At 48.3% G+C, this 17,517-nt stretch overlaps 1 protein-coding gene across 28 annotated transcripts in view; it reads left to right on the forward strand.

Annotated features, from left to right (window-relative positions):
• The window catches only part of CACNA1C (calcium voltage-gated channel subunit alpha1 C), a 617,393-nt gene that overhangs the window by 522,171 nt on the left and 77,705 nt on the right, over positions 1-17,517 (forward strand). For 12 of the 28 annotated variants that reach the window (XM_033118411.1, XM_033118422.1, XM_033118431.1 and 9 more), the window contains 7 exons: positions 653-773; positions 1,225-1,294; positions 5,898-6,030; positions 8,807-8,936; positions 10,378-10,437; positions 14,937-15,043; positions 17,293-17,380. In XM_033118411.1, coding sequence (XP_032974302.1) covers positions 653-773; positions 1,225-1,294; positions 5,898-6,030; positions 8,807-8,936; positions 10,378-10,437; positions 14,937-15,043; positions 17,293-17,380 — 709 coding nt within the window. Of the gene's footprint in view, positions 1-652; positions 774-1,224; positions 1,295-5,897; positions 6,031-8,806; positions 8,937-10,176; positions 10,237-10,377; positions 10,438-14,936; positions 15,044-17,292; positions 17,381-17,517 lie in introns of all 28 variants that reach the window. The other 16 variants (XM_033118415.1, XM_033118423.1, XM_033118424.1 and 13 more) reach the window with 2 other exon arrangements.

Here is a 17,517-nt window from a genome sequence, read left to right on the forward strand (position 1 = left end):
TTGGGGCTTCCTAGAGGAACTTGGACCGCTACTCTAAATCCCAGGCATTGCTCTAAAGTAGGGACCATCATATATTAGTGTCAGTGAAGGTGTTGCATTTCCCCACCTGTCTAGGAAGTTGGAGGGTTCTTTTTTGAAAAGAGAGGTCATCACAGGTGAAGAGAGCAAAGGGTGGTGGGAGTACGGGAGGCAGCCACTCAGAGGAGAAATACAGCTCCAGCTGAGAGAGAGACTCCTCCTCACTGTCTTATAATTTGTCCAATGTTGAGGAGGTGAAATAGCCCCACATGTTTTTCCATCGTTGTCTAGATGGGACCGTCCTAGGATACATATCTGCTAGGTACTGGGCAGAGCTCTCCCGGTGACAACCCTGAATGAGATCCAGAACCTTCCTCTGATTTAGACAGGGACTACAGCAGGCCAACCAAAAGCCAGACGGAGCAAAGTGTGGCCAGGCGCCTGCATCCTGGGCCCAGCCCAGTAGCATTTGTGCTCAAGCTGCACATGGCATGGCCTTGAGTGAAGGAAGATGGACATAGGTGGAGGGGCTCTGCTCCCACTGGCCCCCACCAGAGCACAGGGTAGTTCTCCATCACTGCGCCCTATCACTCAGTAAACAACCCTTTATTTGTTTCTCCTGCTGACCGGCCAGGACTGCCAGTCCAGAGAAGAAACCAGAGGTGGTGGAGAAGCCGGCCGTAGAAGAGGCCAAGGAGGAGAAAATCGAGCTGAAATCCATTACAGCTGATGGAGAGTCCCCGCCCACCACCAAGGTGAGTAGTCACCTGCCTCCAGGAGCTGGGAGGGCCCTCCAGGATCGGAGGGAGGAGGGCACAGTCTTCCCAGGCCAGACGCCCATGGAAAGGAGCAAGGAGAGAAGGAGACTTGGTGGAATAACGCCAGCGAGGGTTGAGCAGGAGAGCTGGGGGCAGAGGAGCAGGCAGAGCAGTTAAACCCCAGCCTTCTGGTGATGTCTTAAAGGGCCTCTGCAAAGTAATAAGGATACATTTGTGAGTCGACAGCTCAGCGGCCCTCACAGTGAGTCACTGCTGAGCTCTCTCTGAGAGGAACTCTACCCTTGCATATCCTGCCCCCTGCCTGCCCCCTATGCCCACCAAAAGCCCACGGCCAAGGGTTATTTTCTTTAAGAGTGGACTACAGTGCCTCTAAAACTGTGGAGCATATCTAACTGGATTCTCCCTCCTCTCCTCCTCGGCTGCCCAGATCCACATGGATGACCTTCAGCCCAATGAACATGAGGATAAGAGTGCCTACCCCAACCCAGAAACTACAGGTACCAGTCCCACTGCCTAACCCTGAAGTGGGAAGGTTGAGGGGTAGAGACCCGAATTCTAAAGCCATATGAAAGCAGTTGTGTATTAGGGACCGATGGCTCCAATTTTCCTCTACAAGCAGGTACTGTAATTCCTTGCGTTGCTCTATGTCTCTTGTCTCTGTACTTAAGCATTAGCAATTATCATCTGGGGGGGCGTCTGCTCGTGATTATTAAGCTCCTCATAATAATAGTATAAGGTTAAGTAAATTATGTTTGTGCGGTGCTTTTGTGTCCTTTGGAAGGTGGATTCTGTACACATCTAAGGATGTATTACACCTGTGCTGTAAAATCATTATTCATTTATATAACTTATTAGTAGAATATATGTCGCAGCATTATGCTCACTAAATAATAATAGTAAATTCCAAATCTGTCTTGCCCTTATTCAGGAGGCAGTGCTGAGGACAGGGACAGCTGCCACTGCACATGTACCACCTGTCACTCTGTAAAATGCTCTCAGGTCTCTTATTATAAAAAGAGCTACAACCAACACAGACTTCTCATCGCCCATCTGATATGTGAATGGGCAAACAGTTTCCTTTGAGAGGGTTTTAATGTCAGATCCTTCAGCCCCCCTCCAGGATTCACTTCCCTGCCTCGTGACACCCCATGTCCTGTACCAGCCCAGCACTTGCCTTCCTTTTATCTAGAATTGCAGATATCATCAGCAGCGTCAAGCTTGCAGTGAGTTACAACGGTCAAGGGACTATTGATTGTACTGAGCCTTCCTCATCTGTATGGGTTAGGCGGTCCCTGGCCTGGTAACCTTGTTCGGGGGCTGACCACCCTCTGTGTTGACGAGCAAAGCTCGGTTTTCCTTTTTGCTCTCCCTCCACGGGTTCTCTGCTGGATTGTCTGCAAGGACACTGGCAGCCATCGTCTGTTGTCCTGGGGAAGCAGGTGGCTGAGGTCAATCCATTCTCTCACTTCCCTCTGCAAAGGGAATCGGTTCCTGGGGCTTGGACAGAAGAGCAGGAAGGGTGTTTGCAGGTGTGGGTACTGGGTCTCTGGCAGCCTTAAAACCCTTCTGGCTGGAAACTGACACAGAATTTCAAAGATATACTAGAAATACTGACCAAGTGCAATGGGAGGATCTTGTCTTGATCCTGAATGAACAAATAAACTTTACAATGACTTTTTTTTAGATAGTCGGGAAAATTGGATATGGACTGAGAACTAAATGAGTTTAAGTCACTTTTGTTCATCTTGTTAATGTAATAATATCACTATTGTAGTTCTATTTTTAAAATGCTGAAATGTGTAGAGCTGGAGTCAAAAAGGTTTAGAAGTTGCTTTAAAATACTCCAACCTCAAAAAAAACGGGGGCGGGGAATGTAAATGAAACAAGATAGGCAAACTGTCAAAAGTTGTTGGAGCTGGGTATGAAGGTCCACCGTGTGTGTCTCTCTACTTGTAGGATTATTATAAGGAGGATTGTTATTATTAAAGTTTAAAAAGAAAGACAGTAATGAGACAAATCTCTCTGGGCCCCGCGCAGAGCCAGCCCCCTGCCTGACGCTCAGGAGAGGCCCCCCCCCACACAGCTCCGGACCTGTCCCTTCTCAGGCAATGGGGCAGACACACACCCAGACAATCACCTCAAATTTCATTATTCTAAATATACTCGTGGCTTTTCTCTTTGTTGCTGTGAGTAAATCAAAGAGAAGCAGGTCAAGGGGAAAAAAGACTAATGAGGATACTATTGTCACCATATGGGCCATCATAGAAAAGTCTCTCCAGTGACACTGCTTTGATGATTCTTGGAACCGTTTTGCTTTTAAACTTAAAAGCTATTCCCACACTTTGCTGATTCCTCAGGATTCTTTGGATATTTTTTTTAGAGTGTGTCCTTTTCCCTGATCACATGGCCACCCTTCTCTGTTGTCCTTCATACCCAGGCCTTTGTTTCTCTTGAGTTACTGAGACGCTCTCTGCTTCGGCTGAAAGGTCAGTAAAGGCCTCTCTGAGGATGCGACACTTGGGCTGAAACCTGAATGAGTGAAAGGAAGTAGATGTATGGGATCAGAGGGAGAGCTGTCTAGCTGGAGGGGCCAGCAAGTGCAGAACCTCTGTGGTGGGAGGCACTTGGCTGCTGAGGAACCTAAAGAGGCCGGTGTGCCTGGAGCAGAGAGAAGGAGCGAGACAGGGCGAGGGCACGAGACCAGGGCTAGGCCGGAGCAGGGACACAAGGCCTCCAAGCCACACGAGAGGCTGGTCTGCTCTGATGCAGTGGAGACAGACCTGATGTCCGGGTCACCCTTTAAAAGACTCACTCTGGCTGCTGTGTGGAGAGGGGCAGTAGAGCGTCCAGAGTAGAACAGGGACAGTGGGGACACTAGTGCAGCTGCCCGGCTTGTGCCAGGGTGATGGTGCTGAAGATACAGAGAAGTGGTGAGACTTTGGTGCACTCTGCAGGAAAGGCCAACTGGGTTAGCAATGCCTTAGAAGTTGGAGCGAGAGAAGGAGGAATGAAGGCTGACTGAGTTTTTGAGATGAGCCGATGAAGAGAAGATACCGGATGCAGAAAGAGCACCCTTGGCCTTCTCTCTCAGTCTCTCCCTACACAGCTCCCCTCAGGATATTCATCCTTACCAGTCATGCATTGCCCTTTAGCTTCTAGTGAAGTCTGGAGCCACACTAAAATATGCAGTGGCTTTACTTTTGAATGCTGTGACCTACCATCTGGAAAGCATAGCAACTCCACCGTGCAGGAGGACCTCACTTCTCACACTTACCAAACCTCCAAGAACAGAGATGGGAAAATAAAGCCCCCCCCACCAAGGGTCCCACTGGCACTTGGGAATGGGAGGCTAGGTGGTTTAGCTGCCAACCCCCAAGATGAACTTTACCTGACTTTTCCTAATTTGTCAGCTTCTCTCCTTATATGTAATATATGCAAAGTATCACATGCTGTCAAATCTCTGTTCCTTTACAGATTTGGGTTTGTCTTTCAGAAATAGCTTCCCCTTAAATATTTGGCTGAAATTCAGCTGGTGTGTGTCTGAATGGACCAACAGACTTGCTTCTCACAAAGAATGGAAATTGATATAAAACTTCATAAACAGTGAGGCAGACTACTTCAGGTGAAAGAACATGTAAAACTCATCATTAGGAACTTAGGAAAGCATAAAGCTAGTAAATACGTTTTTCTATAAACACAAATGATTAAGATAAGCATTAAATGACCATTAGCTCTGCAGAGAGGGAGATGAAGGGCAGTTCAACAAGAGAGAGGGCGTGAGGAACGGAGAAAACACGTGGTGAGTGTGTCACTTCCTGGGCTGCATCACCCCGGCCCTGCCTGTCTTCACACGGCCTTCTCTCTGTGTCTCTGTTCCTCTCCTTCAAAAAGGACAACAGTCCTTGGAATGAGGGCCCATCTCAGTCCAGCATGACATCATCAGAACTAATTACATCTGCAAAGACGGTATTTCCAAAACGAGGTCACATTCTGAGGTTCCAGGAGGGCACGAATTTTGGGGGCATTATTCAGCCCACTACAGTGAGTGTTCAGAAAATTGCTTAATGTGAGTGGAAAGTTTGTCAGGGAATTTCAGCAGGCCATGATCAGACAGAGCAAGGTGCTAAGCACTAATCTATAGGCTACGAGTCTCTCCCGTGGGTACAGATGGCAATACCAACAGCTAACGTTTATATAGTACCTGCTATGTGCTAGGCAGTACCTGCTATTTGGAGGCATGTATGAACTGTTACTCCATCTTACATATGGGGAAACTGAGGCACAGAGAAACTAAATAAAATGCCCATAGCCAGAAAGAAACAGAGCTACGATTTGGATCAAGGCACTGGCTGGAGAGCACATGCTCTTAACTTCCATCTAAACATTTTAAATGCATTTGACCAGAACGGGCATGCACTGGTCTCCTTCCACCGACAGTGAGCTTGCAAGCAAAGGAGGGAGTCATTTGCCTTTGGTCCACGGTAAATGTGGCCACTGGCTGGGAGAACAAAGGAACTTCTTTAACTGGGTCAGTGTCCACATTTTTGAACGAAGGGCCTGTTGCTGTCAGCATTGTTCTATTGTCGCTACAGCACATGATTCTTTTCTATTTTCAGAAATGGGGAGTGTTGATTCTAAACTCCTGGAACCGCCAAGGATGGGATTGTTTGCAAGGGATCCCACAAGTCAACTAAGCCATTCCATTTCCTCTCCCTGCAGCCTAGATGGATGAGCACATCTGGCAATGCCGTAGTCTTACCTGATCACCTTTTCTAGTGCCTCACAACTAGGATGACCAACCATCCCACATTGTATGGGACTGACGGTTTAAAACCTTGGAAAACCGGCATGAGTTAATCACCCTATTTACAGCCCCCTTATCATGTGCTTCCAGGAAAGTCTTTCTCTAACATAGATGAACTGCAGTAGTGCCCACAGGGGGAGAGCTGAGTCTGTCTTGGTTGGCACCCTCTGTTTTCAGAGATACAGATGATATGTTGATTCCTGTCGGTAGGAAGGAATCTGAAAGTAAGCAGCACAGTGGTAAAAATAAGTGGGAGTAGTGGAGTTATTTAGCATGGTGCTTTTTTTTTCTTACAGGAGAAGAGGATGAGGAGGAGCCCGAGATGCCTGTGGGCCCTCGCCCACGACCACTCTCTGAGCTGCACCTTAAGGAAAAGGCAGTGCCCATGCCAGAAGCCAGTGCATTTTTCATCTTCAGCCCCAACAACAGGTGTGTGAGAACGGTGGGGAAGGTGGGACTCTGCTCTATGATCCAAGCCCAGAAGGTGCCAGCCTCCTCTGACCTCTGGATGGAAGCTGGGACTGCCCCAACTCCCCACAACTTGTGTAAAGAGATGGACAGGTTTTGTCCCTCACGGGCTAACTGTATTATTGCTCTATAAAGTCAGCTGTCAGTCTTAGTATCATTCCTTCGTAGGTAATCTCCCCCTTATCTCTTTTTAAGGAAAAGAGTTCTAGATTCTAAATCAGAAGGCCTATGTTTATTTCTTTTCTCCATTTTTGAAATGTGTAAATTTTATTTATATTCTTTTGGTGATTACCAAAATCACCAATTAGAAAGCCTACTGAACTTAACACAAAGTCCAAAGCTAAATAATATCCTAAATCTAATCCAGCAAAATAGAAGGAGCTGAGACTATTTTAACTCCTCTCAACTCCTCGGGCCTTACATGTTATTGTTGATTAGTATTTAGTCCTGACCTTGATTTTTAACCCAATTTAGACATTATTATCACTATCAGTATTATTATATAGACAGTATATAATTGGATTTACATACGACTTACCAGTTCATCCTTCTGCAATCATTTTATTTCTTCCTGAAGTACATTCCTTTTTTTCTTTGTTATACTTTATTTTTCAATTACAGTTGACATACAATATTATATTAGTTTCAGGTGTCCTAAAGTACATTCTTTAGAAGTTCCTGTAGTTCCTTTATAACAAATTCATTTGGCCTCTGTTTATCTGTGATTGTTTTCATTTCTTGTTCTTGAAAGATAGTTTTGCTGTGTATGCAATTTTAGATTGACAGGTTTTGTCCCTCAGCATGTTAAATGTATTATTCCACTGTAAAGTCAGCTGTCATCCCTACTATTATTTCTTTGTATGTAATCTGCCCCCATCTCTAGCTGCTTTTCCATATTCTATTGCCTTTCATGTAGTGTAGATTTACTACCATGTGTCTAGACACGGCTTTCTTTCCATTTATCTTGCTTGGAATATGTTATGCTTCCTAAGTCTATGATTTATATTTCTCTTCAGTTCTTGAACAACATGAAGATTAGAATAAGAATTGTTAATTCTTGAAAAATTACAGCCATAATCTCTTTAAATATTGTCTCTCCTTCATTCTTTCTATTGTTTCCTTTCGGCATTCTAATTAGACATATGTTATACCTTCTCAATCTGTCCTCCCTATCTCTTAAAGCGTCTTGCAAGTCTTTCATCTCCTTATCTCTCTTTTGGTATTCTGGGTAATTTCTTCAGATGTATCTTCCAATTTCTTAATTCTCTCTTCAACTTTATCTATATTACTGTTTAAACCAGTTTTTATATTGACTGTTATATTTTTTCATTTCAGGCAGTTCAATTTGTTGCTTGATTTTCCAGCTCCATCTGTTTATAACTAACACTTCCTTGTTAATTCGTCATCTTTGGGATCAAGTCTTTTATTTCATTAAATATTTCAAATATAGTTACTCTATATTCTGTACCTGATAGTTTTAATATGTGCAGTTTTTAGGTGGTCTAAGTAATTTATTTGTTGATTTCCCACCTTAGTGCCTTATCTTCTTGTATGTTTAATGAGCTTTGATTATGACCTCAATTATTAATTGGTGAGATTCCTGTGGGCCTAAATATTATTGAGCAAGCTTTTGTCCAGATGCTTCTTGGAGGGGTAGGCTTAGCTTGGAGTGCCAGGCTGCTCTGCCCCACCTCAAGACTGGCTTGAAATGCCATTTCCTGATAGCAGTGCTGCTGCTACTGGCATCTATCCTCAGGCGACTCTGCCCTTCCTGGCTACCTACCACACAGACCCCAGATCAGAGGATTTGTTTGTTTATTTGTTTGTTTGTGATGACCATTGCAGACTTCTCCTAACTCTCATGAAATCAGAATTGTCTTGAAGAGCTTGTCCTTTCCAGTATTTGGTGCTTCTGCAGCAATAAGTTCTTTCAGAGCATTTAGTCAACCACAATGCCAGGAGCAGAGGTCTGAAGGCCTGAGGTCTGAAGGCCTGAGGTCTAGCCCGCACTCCCTTACTCTACAGGTTGCGTTTCTGGGCAAGCTTCTCCTCCTTGGGTTTTATTGTTTTTATTTATAAAATGAAGATGATGATATCACCCATATCCCCTTTCTAAATTCTCAAGATGAGATAGTGTATAAGACACCCTTGGCTTTCAAGGATATCACATTTGTGGTACTATCCGTGAGTGCCCAGAGGTCCACGTGTGTGGTTATTTATAATTGTGCTGAGATGTGGGATTGAGTTGTACACCTTGAAGCTATCACACAGGAGGAAGTCACCTCAGCAGAGTGTAGGTTCAGCCAGCCTCTCAGCATTCACATCTCTGCGTGGCTCTGTTGTTCCCTATACATAAACGTATGAAGTAGATCTCAAAACTGGGTTTTTTGAGTGATGGGGAAGAAGAGTCCCCCAGTGAAAGCCAGTTGTTAATGTCACAGCAGTACTTGAAAATTTAGAGAATCCCAAAAGTCTCAGATGTAACCCTCTAAAATGTCAAAAGTTTACTGTCAGCAAAAGTGCTTTAGGACTGTAAAGTTCTGTGCAGACATCCCTCTTGGTGGGGGCGGGGCTCATGGTGGTCGTTACCCAGCAGCAGTAAGATTGCAGGCTGAAAAGCCCACTCCCCAAACCCGCGAGTACTTCTGTACGTGAGAGGAGGACGTGGGGTCCGGCGCCGGGCCTGCTTCCCTTGCCTTGCTGACAAGCTTCTCCTTCGCTCCTCCTCCCCATGCAGATTTCGCCTCCAGTGCCACCGCATTGTCAACGACACGATCTTCACCAACCTGATCCTCTTCTTCATTCTGCTCAGCAGCATTTCCCTGGCTGCTGAGGACCCCGTCCAGCACACCTCCTTCAGAAACCATGTACGCATTCCCTTCTGTGCTCTGCACCCCTTTCTCCCGGGAATGTGACTGGCCGCTCAGCTTCTGTTGTTGACCTCATTGTTCAATCAGGATCCCAATTCCAACTCCCATAGCCAAGTGCACAATAAACCTTTCTTTAAGAGACTGGGGCTTTGCTAGAAACCAACTAAGGACGACAACAAGCAAGTAAGAGAACATGTACCCAAATGCCTCAAGCTGGCCTGATTGAAGGGTCAGGACCTTCACTGCCCTGTGGATGCCCCCAGGAAGCTCTGGTTGCCTGTAAACATAGGAAAAGACTAACCCCTGACTCCCTACCTTGCTCCCAGTATGCTCTGGCCAGTCCTAATCATAAGGGAGAGAGGGAGGATTGGCAAACAGGTGCCCATTGCTAAGGCACCCTCATGTCAAGGAGAGCTTCTGTGGAATAGAAAATCATATGGCTCCAGTGAACCGAGGCTCCAGGGAACATTAAAGGCTAGAATAAGAATTGATATATCTCAAAGCTTCCAAACTTGTTCAAATCCCAACCAGGTGGGCATGAAGAGAGGAGCCTACCAATCTAAAGACGTAGCCATGCAAACCACTCAGTGGTCCTGCTTGGTCCAGAGCTTTCTTACCAAGAAAGGTATTGGCCCTAGCTCTGGCCCACTCACCTAAGATATAATAAAACATGAAACCATGCAAGCCTTCCCCCAGCCTGGAGTCCTCCCCTGGAGGATACACCCTCCTGTGACCCAAAGGATACATACCAGTGTAGATATCCACCAACAGGAGAAGCTAGCTGAGTCACACCTATGTCGGTTTAGCACTTCACATCTTCCTGCAAAAAATAGAAAACAAAACAAAACAAAAAACTCCACTCTTTGTCCTTTTGACAGTTATCTAGCCCCCTGGTCTGATTTGGATTTGTAAGTACTGGCTTAATGAGAAAAGCATCAAACCAGGTGCTGCTGGACCAGGACCGGCTCAGGCCTGCCCTGGAAGCTCCCCTCACACCTCTGGGGACTTCATCCAGAGCCACTAAGCTGCCTGAGGCCAGCCGCTTCACGATGGCGCTGTGTATATGCCACTCGTCCCCTGACTTATTGCCTTCTGTTTCCACATGGAAAGGCTTAAGTGGCGTGTACTGTGGGTTTGAAGTGTGATTCCTTTTCTGGTGAACATTGGCTGAACTCTCCTCCCATCTGCTTTCTCCCTTCCCCTCCCCACCCCCACCCTGTTTCTCTTTGTTTTGCAGATTCTGTTTTATTTTGATATTGTTTTTACTACCATTTTCACCATTGAAATTGCTCTGAAGGTAAACACCGCTCCCCCCACCCCTCCTCTCCTGTCCTCCTCCTGCCCTGCTAGCTCTCTGCTTCCAGTCTGTCGCTAACACACGTTCCTGTTGGTGTCCGGTTCCTTCTGAGCCACTAATCGAATTGTGCTTATTTTTCAGATCCTAGGCAATGCAGACTATGTCTTCACTAGTATCTTTACATTAGAAATTATCCTTAAGGTAATGCAATCTGAGCGGTGCATTCTCTCTGCCTCTCTCTATCTCTGCCCTGTCTGCCTGTCTTTTCTCTCTTCCTTCTCTCTCTTTTTATACTCTCAAGCCTGAAATCGGAAGGATTAGTGCCCCTCACTTCATGCTAGCACTTTACTCAGGCTCAGAAGCCAGAAGATACCTACCCCCAACCTCACACCTACCTCCTCTCAGCCTGGAAGAGGCATTTGGCTGCTAATGTCAACACTGACGCTGTCCTGTCCCCAGGTCTAGTCCTGTGCCGTCAGCGGTGTGCACACACACGCCCGCACCACTACACACACACACACACACACACACACGCCCGCACCACTCCACACACACACACACACACACACACACAGAAACACACACACACGCCCGCACCACTCCACACACACACACACACACACACCCCTACCCCCCCACACACCACACACACGTCCCTATCACACACGTACGTGCACACATGCACACACATGCCTACACACACTTTATCTCTGGGCAATCAATGACTGACCCCTGCTTAGCACTCTCCTTCCCTCCTCGTGCCCAGAGGAGATACTGCACAAACACCAAAGGTGGAGAAGCTCAGGGGCCATGAAAGAGTCACCTTGGCTAGCCCTTTGATGCTCGTCGTCATACCCTTCTGAGTAGTTGTGGCAGACATCAGGGCTCAGCTGGAGTAGAGCCTGTGCAGTAGTAACCGTAGGCCTAACGTAAGATGTGGGCCAGCCTCCCAACAAGGGTCTTGACAGACAACTCTAGATTACTTTGGGACCCCCAGTTACCTGCTAAAAAGCTTTGTTACAATGCCCCTTGTCCCGGGCATGGAGTAGGGAGAATTATACTGGAGAGCTAAGTACTGGGGCGTGAGAAAGACTCTGGAGCCCCTGGGCCCTAAGCCCCATGCTTGTGTGCACAGGCCCAGCCCCACCTGCCGCTGGCGCCTCCATGTACAAATGGTGCCATTTATGGACCTGCTACAACTCGGGTATCCTGAAACGGCAGAGCCCACCTCTGAACAGCATTTCTAATTTTTCTAAGTTTTTCCAGATATTTTTCTAAGTTTTATCCTATTATTTATATGAATAGCTAATATATTCCTTATATTTATTTTATTACGATTTCTAAGTTTTTCCAGTATTCTCTAGGCCTCTAAACCAAGCCGGTTCATCTGAGATGTAGGGTGTGGGTTCTGAGACCTGGGAAAAGTGCATTCAGAATTTGTTCACCTCTCAAAGAGAGGGGGTGGATTATATTTTTACCCGACAAAGAAGGGCCCAAAGCTGTGAAGCACACGTGTCAGCTTGGGGTGTGCTTCCTGAGACACTTGCCTGGGATGCCCCTCCAGGAGCCACCCCTTCAGGTGGCTGATGCAAGCCAGGGCCCACACCACCCACGCACCACGGCCCGCCCCAGACCCTCCTTCTCCTCATGGAACTCCCAACTCGTGGCCCAACCCTTCCTGTACATGACAGTTCTGTCACGTCCACATACAGTTTGAGGGGGGCAGTTTTATGTGCCTGTTCCCCCGGGCCCCCGGCATCTGCCCCTGCTCGCAGCTAACAGGAGCGTTTCTCAGGTGTTCTGTCTGCTCAAGGAGAGCACATCTGGCCAGGCCCCACTCCAGGGGTAGGAAGAGGGCCCGGAGAGCTACCTGGCTGCATTAGGACACAGTGCTGTAAAACCCCCTTTCCAGGATGAGCTGATCTCGCCCAGGCTTCAGACTCTGGGAGACACACACCCAAAATTCAAGAACAGCTCTGAGGCCCAATTCTCAGCACCCCTCCACAGAGCTTCCCTGTGGATTTCAGTGGTGCTGTTTTCCCTTCAAGATTGCCATACAAACAGATCAAAAGTCTCTTTATGAGCATTGTCACGGCAAAATCCTCCCCTCTCTTCCACCCTCTGCCTCTTCTACCCTCTTATATTCTCAGTGTGCTTCTAAAAATAAACCCCAACCCCAGTACACTTCCTGCACCTCCTTCCCATGGGTCTGGCCTGGCCGGAAGGTCTGCGTCCTGCCATGGCACAGACCCTGACAGTCATCCAAGAGGGGCATTTAGGATCAGGAGCAGGTGAAAGGCCTGGGGATATTTGGCCTTAAAGAGAAAAGGCCTGTAGGATAGCAGTTGACCTGAATGATGCAAAGGCCTGTCACTTAGACGAGGGAAGAGGTGGCACCAGAACCAATGAGCAGAAATTGCAAACGATAAGACGCATTTAATGGCCAGAATTGCCGCCGAGAGAAGTGGTGGCCACCTGTGGCTGGACAGAGGGCCATTCCTGCCCGTCCAACTCAGACTCAGGGACGCTATGCCCCACTCCTTTCCTCTCCCCAGGCTCAAAATACCCCAGCAGTAGGCTTTCCTGGCTTAGAACTTTCGGCAAGCAGGAACTGGGTGGGCAGCAATCAGCAAAGCAGGGTAAAGGAATATTCACCCCAGGTGCTTGAACCTGACCTTTTTAGATGCTATAAATGCCACCAGTAATTTTCAAATAAATGCTCCATTTTTTCAGCATCCAGTTGCCCTTTCTCTTACAGCCGCTCTTCCTCTCGCCCTGTGTGGGCATGTGCCCCCTACACACACACACACACACACACACACACACACACACACACACACACACACACACACACAACTTTCCCCTGATAAAACAGGAGCCCAAATCTAAGGATAGAAGTTGGCACTGTGAGCCCTTATTAGCCCACCGAATCGAGGAATGCTTTTTCCGGAACAGGTGGCTCTGTTGGAGCTCAGTAGTGTCCTCACAATCTCCAGGCCGGGAGCGAGGCGGGAGCAGACTCAGCCCTTGTCTAGGAGGACAGTCGTGGGGCTGGGGAAGGTGCTTGGTCTTGGGCAGGTGCGGAGGCACTCTGGGTAACATGAACCATGGGAGCCACTCAGTCCACTCCCTAGGGCCCCAAATCTTCACTGAGACACAGGGCAGCAGGCCCCTCCAGACTGTGGGCCTTCTGGAGAGATCTCCAGCTATATTCCCTTGCAAGCTGTTATATAATCTACCCACTTCTAGAAACTGTTGCAGGACACAGGTGCCTGAGTCCCCTGTGACCCCCTGCGGCAAGAGATAAATGGAAAGAATTAGGTTGCAAGAGCTATTTTTGCCAGTTTCCCCTGTGTTTGCTTTTGAATTGCTCTGCAGACATGCTGCCCTGGGCATGCTCTGATTCCAAAGAGATAAACTGGAGCCCGGGAGACCAGGGAGCTGCTCTGCCTCTCGGCCACCCGCTTCAGATTTTTCTCTTTGGCTGACACGTTGTGGCCATGACCTTCCATAGCCCTTAACCTGGAAATCCATTGCCCTTAGTTCAAGTCAACAGAATCGGAAAGGCTATTTGTCAAGCTCCCAAGTTCTGAGGGAGGCGATGATAGCCAAGCCCTGGGCAGTTACTCATCACCCCAGGGCTCTCCCGTGGCTTTCTGTGCATCCCTCAGAAAGCAGGGAACCTGTGGCGTGGGACCGAACTTCCCGCATGCAGGAAGAGCCCAGAATTCAAATTCAAGCTAACTGGCCCAACCCTACATGGCACTCAGTATCAGCAGGGTAGTGCTCCATGTGTTTGGCAGGTACTAGCTCAACTGACACTCACGACCCTCTGGGGCAGATATTGTCATCCCCCCATTTCTCAGATGAGTAAACCGAAATGCAGAGAAGTGACGTAACTTGCCCAGGACCCACAGATAAAATACACTAGGGTTGGGGTTCAAACTTAGACAGCCCAGGTCCAGACTCTGTGCTTTTTCACACGCAGTGCATAGCCCCTCCCCTCTGAACACGCAGCTCTGGCCCTTAAATAACCCGCAGTCTAGAAGCAAGACAGCACGTTTAGGATACTTGGCACCGACCATAGCACCATCTGAGGCGAGGACGTGGAGGGATGTTAATTGCCAGAGTTATTGGTAGAACGTCTTCCTGGGCTTTAGAGGACCGCCTGGCCCAGGTTTTCCGAGATTGCGGGGCTTTCATAAATGGACTGGGAAACCAGGATCATTGTGACCCACCAGGCATGCCCCACCTTCCCCATGTCTAGTGTCCTACGCTGGCCCTGAGGTAGACAGAATTTGGAGAGGAGGTTGGGAAACCTGGTCAGGGCAGCATTAGCCAAGGGCCCCTCAGGGCTGGAGCCATGGACATGTGATGAAAGATGGGAAATGATGGGATGGCAGCCCGATTTGAAAGGGCTTCAAATATAGGATTGAAGAGTCTGGAGTTACCTGGTAGGTGGAAGGAGCCACTGATACATCCTGAGCTGAGGATTCTTTGGTAGTTGTATAAACAGTTACAGAACTCTTATCTTGGCACTGTATCTCCTGCTTCAGTTCTGCCTGCCCCCCAGCCCGCTGTCACCTCACTGCCATTCAGGGGCCCTGCCCAAGGGGTACTATGGGAGGAAAGGGTGGTGTGAGGGGGTCTCAGGCCTGGGCAGGAGCCACTCACGCTCCTTTCTCTGTGCCTCCCTGCAGATGACTGCTTACGGGGCTTTCTTGCACAAAGGCTCGTTTTGCCGGAACTACTTCAACATTTTGGACCTGCTAGTGGTCAGCGTGTCCCTCATCTCCTTTGGCATCCAGTGAGTAGGGCTCCCCCAGCCACGATGGGGCATGCAACTCGGAATAGGTGTCAGAGAGGACATAAGGACTGTGGGGGACCCTGCTGCACCCCACCCATGGACCTGTGATGTGAATGGGGGAGCCTTTGACTTGTACAACATATGGCTTTGATTTCTTGTGCCCGTGTCCTCAATGCTGTGAAAACTGGTGTATGTTGATCCAGCAAAAATATGTGTAAAAGCCTGGATCTTGCCTTGGCAGGCAGGGCCAGGCCCAGTTAGAATGAGAAGAATGTCTCCAGGGCCTTCCTACCCCCTCCACCCTGTGCTCAGTGCCCTTGGCTGCCCTCGGTGCCAAGGACCTGCCATTGCCATGACCTGCCCTGATCTGTGGTCCATCCCCCTGCCTTTCTTTCACCCCTCTGTTCAGTCAAATCACCTGATGGGTGACCAAGGGAGGGAGAGAGAGAGAAACAGAGAGGGTTATTTTCAATCTTGGTTGCACAGTGGAATCACCTGAGTAGCTTTGAAAAAGACATTTGCCCCAGAGATTTTTATTTAATTGGTCTGGGGTACATCCTGGGCTTTAAGACTTTTAAAAGCTCTCCAGGTGATTCCACCATACAAGAGCAACTAAGGTTGCAAACTTGCTCAGGTTTAAAACCATCTGACTACAAGTTTCTCCCAAGTTCTGTCGGCTGGTAGTACTTATCCTGCACTTGCACTTCAGAGCACTTTCACATACACATTCTTCTGTTGTCCTCACAAAATCCACGAGGTAGGCAAGGCAAGTGCACTTATCCCCAGCTTACAGATAGAAAAACTGAGATTCAGGACATTATGGGACTTGCCCAAGGTCACACCAGTGGCAGAAAAAAGAGCCCTGGGTCTCCCCTGCCAAGGGTATTTTCATGGTCAGCCTAGGAAACGTGAGGAAGGGGGTGTTAGAGGTGAGACTTTCCTGGGATCGTCGGTTACACGACGCAACTCCCTGCCTGCAAGCCCACGCGTCCACATTCTAAACCCAGCACTGCCACTTCATCACTATTTAACCTTGAACCAAGAATTCCCTTCTTCAGTCCGTGCTTTCCCACCTGACCTTTAAATCCCTTCCACTGTGATGCAGTGCAAATGGACTCCCTCCCTGAGATACCCAAATAGATAGGAATGCCCTTTGAATCCTTTGGATTAAAGAGCCAGGAACCAAAGAAGTCAGATCTTTCTATGAGCTTCCTCGTCAGCACACCACCCTGACCACGTGAACAATGACATCAGCACTTGCTGATGTGTCGTACATTTCTTAGGTCCCAAGATGGGCATAAGCTCTCCAAAAGCTAGAGAAGCTTATCTCACTCAGGTGATTAGCATGGGAGGGTTAGGATGCACTTCAGAATCGCTCCCCAACTTGGCACGGTGAGTAAACCCACCTGCGCAGATGGTTAATGTGTCCTGCCGAGAGGCCCGTGGGTGGCCTGTGCTCTAGTGCCTCCTTTCCACTGGAGGACAACAGTGGCCTGAGGCTCCCAGAGTTCTGCTGTGACCCTGGCGTCCTGGGTGTATGGAACCTGTTGTGTAGAATCCATTTCTTCAAGTCCTGAGTACACTATGAGCCAGATAGCGTTTTGCACGCAGGCATAATGGGCAAGTACTTAAGATACACGCTTAGAGATGAGCACCAAAGTAGCTCCTGCCCGCGCTCACCACCTCCAGCCACAGGCCCGAAGTCCTCCGATTTACGGAGTAGTTCTTCAAGTTCAGTGACATCTTCATGAGGCACAATAATAAGAGCTGCCGTTTATTCAGTTCACAGTATGTGCCAAGCACGCTGCTAGATGATTCACTTATGTTTTTCGTATTCAACCCTTGCAACAACCTCATGAAGTGACTACTGTCTGATTTTACAGATGAAGAAACTAGGGCTCAGAAAAGTTAGGAAATTTATCCTCCGTGACTTGCCTGGTCACTGAGGTTTGCCGCATCTAAATCCGTCTCTTTCACACTGTAAATGCCCTTCAGTAGCACGTTATTTTGCTCATGACTCCTGATGAGTTGCTTTTTGTATTACTTACCCACAGGAAAGTTAGGTCGCAGGAAAGCTTCAGGTCCTCTTGGGGTGAGAGATGGGAGTAGAGAATGGTCCCAGGACTCCACACAGACCACATTTTCACAAGTTTGCCTGGGCTTAGCCTGCCAGGACAGACACTCACCACAGTATTTCCTGCTTTACCAAACACAAGAGAAGCTCACCCCCTGCCGTGCTTCTTTCGCAGGTCCAGTGCAATCAACGTTGTAAAGATCTTGCGAGTTCTGCGCGTGCTCAGGCCCCTGAGGGCCATCAACAGAGCCAAGGGACTGAAGGTGAGGAGGGCGGGCCAGGGCGGGAAGCCACCAAGCAGGAGCCTCAGTCAGTCTGTGGACTGGCGGAGCCCAGCTGAGGTATGGGGCGGGCTGGAGGGAGGAGATAGATAATGGTTGCCGTGTTGGGGCCTGGACTC

Source organism: Rhinolophus ferrumequinum, chromosome 10 (assembly GCF_004115265.2).
Source record: "Rhinolophus ferrumequinum isolate MPI-CBG mRhiFer1 chromosome 10, mRhiFer1_v1.p, whole genome shotgun sequence".
In the NCBI taxonomy this organism is placed as follows: domain Eukaryota; kingdom Metazoa; phylum Chordata; class Mammalia; order Chiroptera; family Rhinolophidae; genus Rhinolophus; species Rhinolophus ferrumequinum.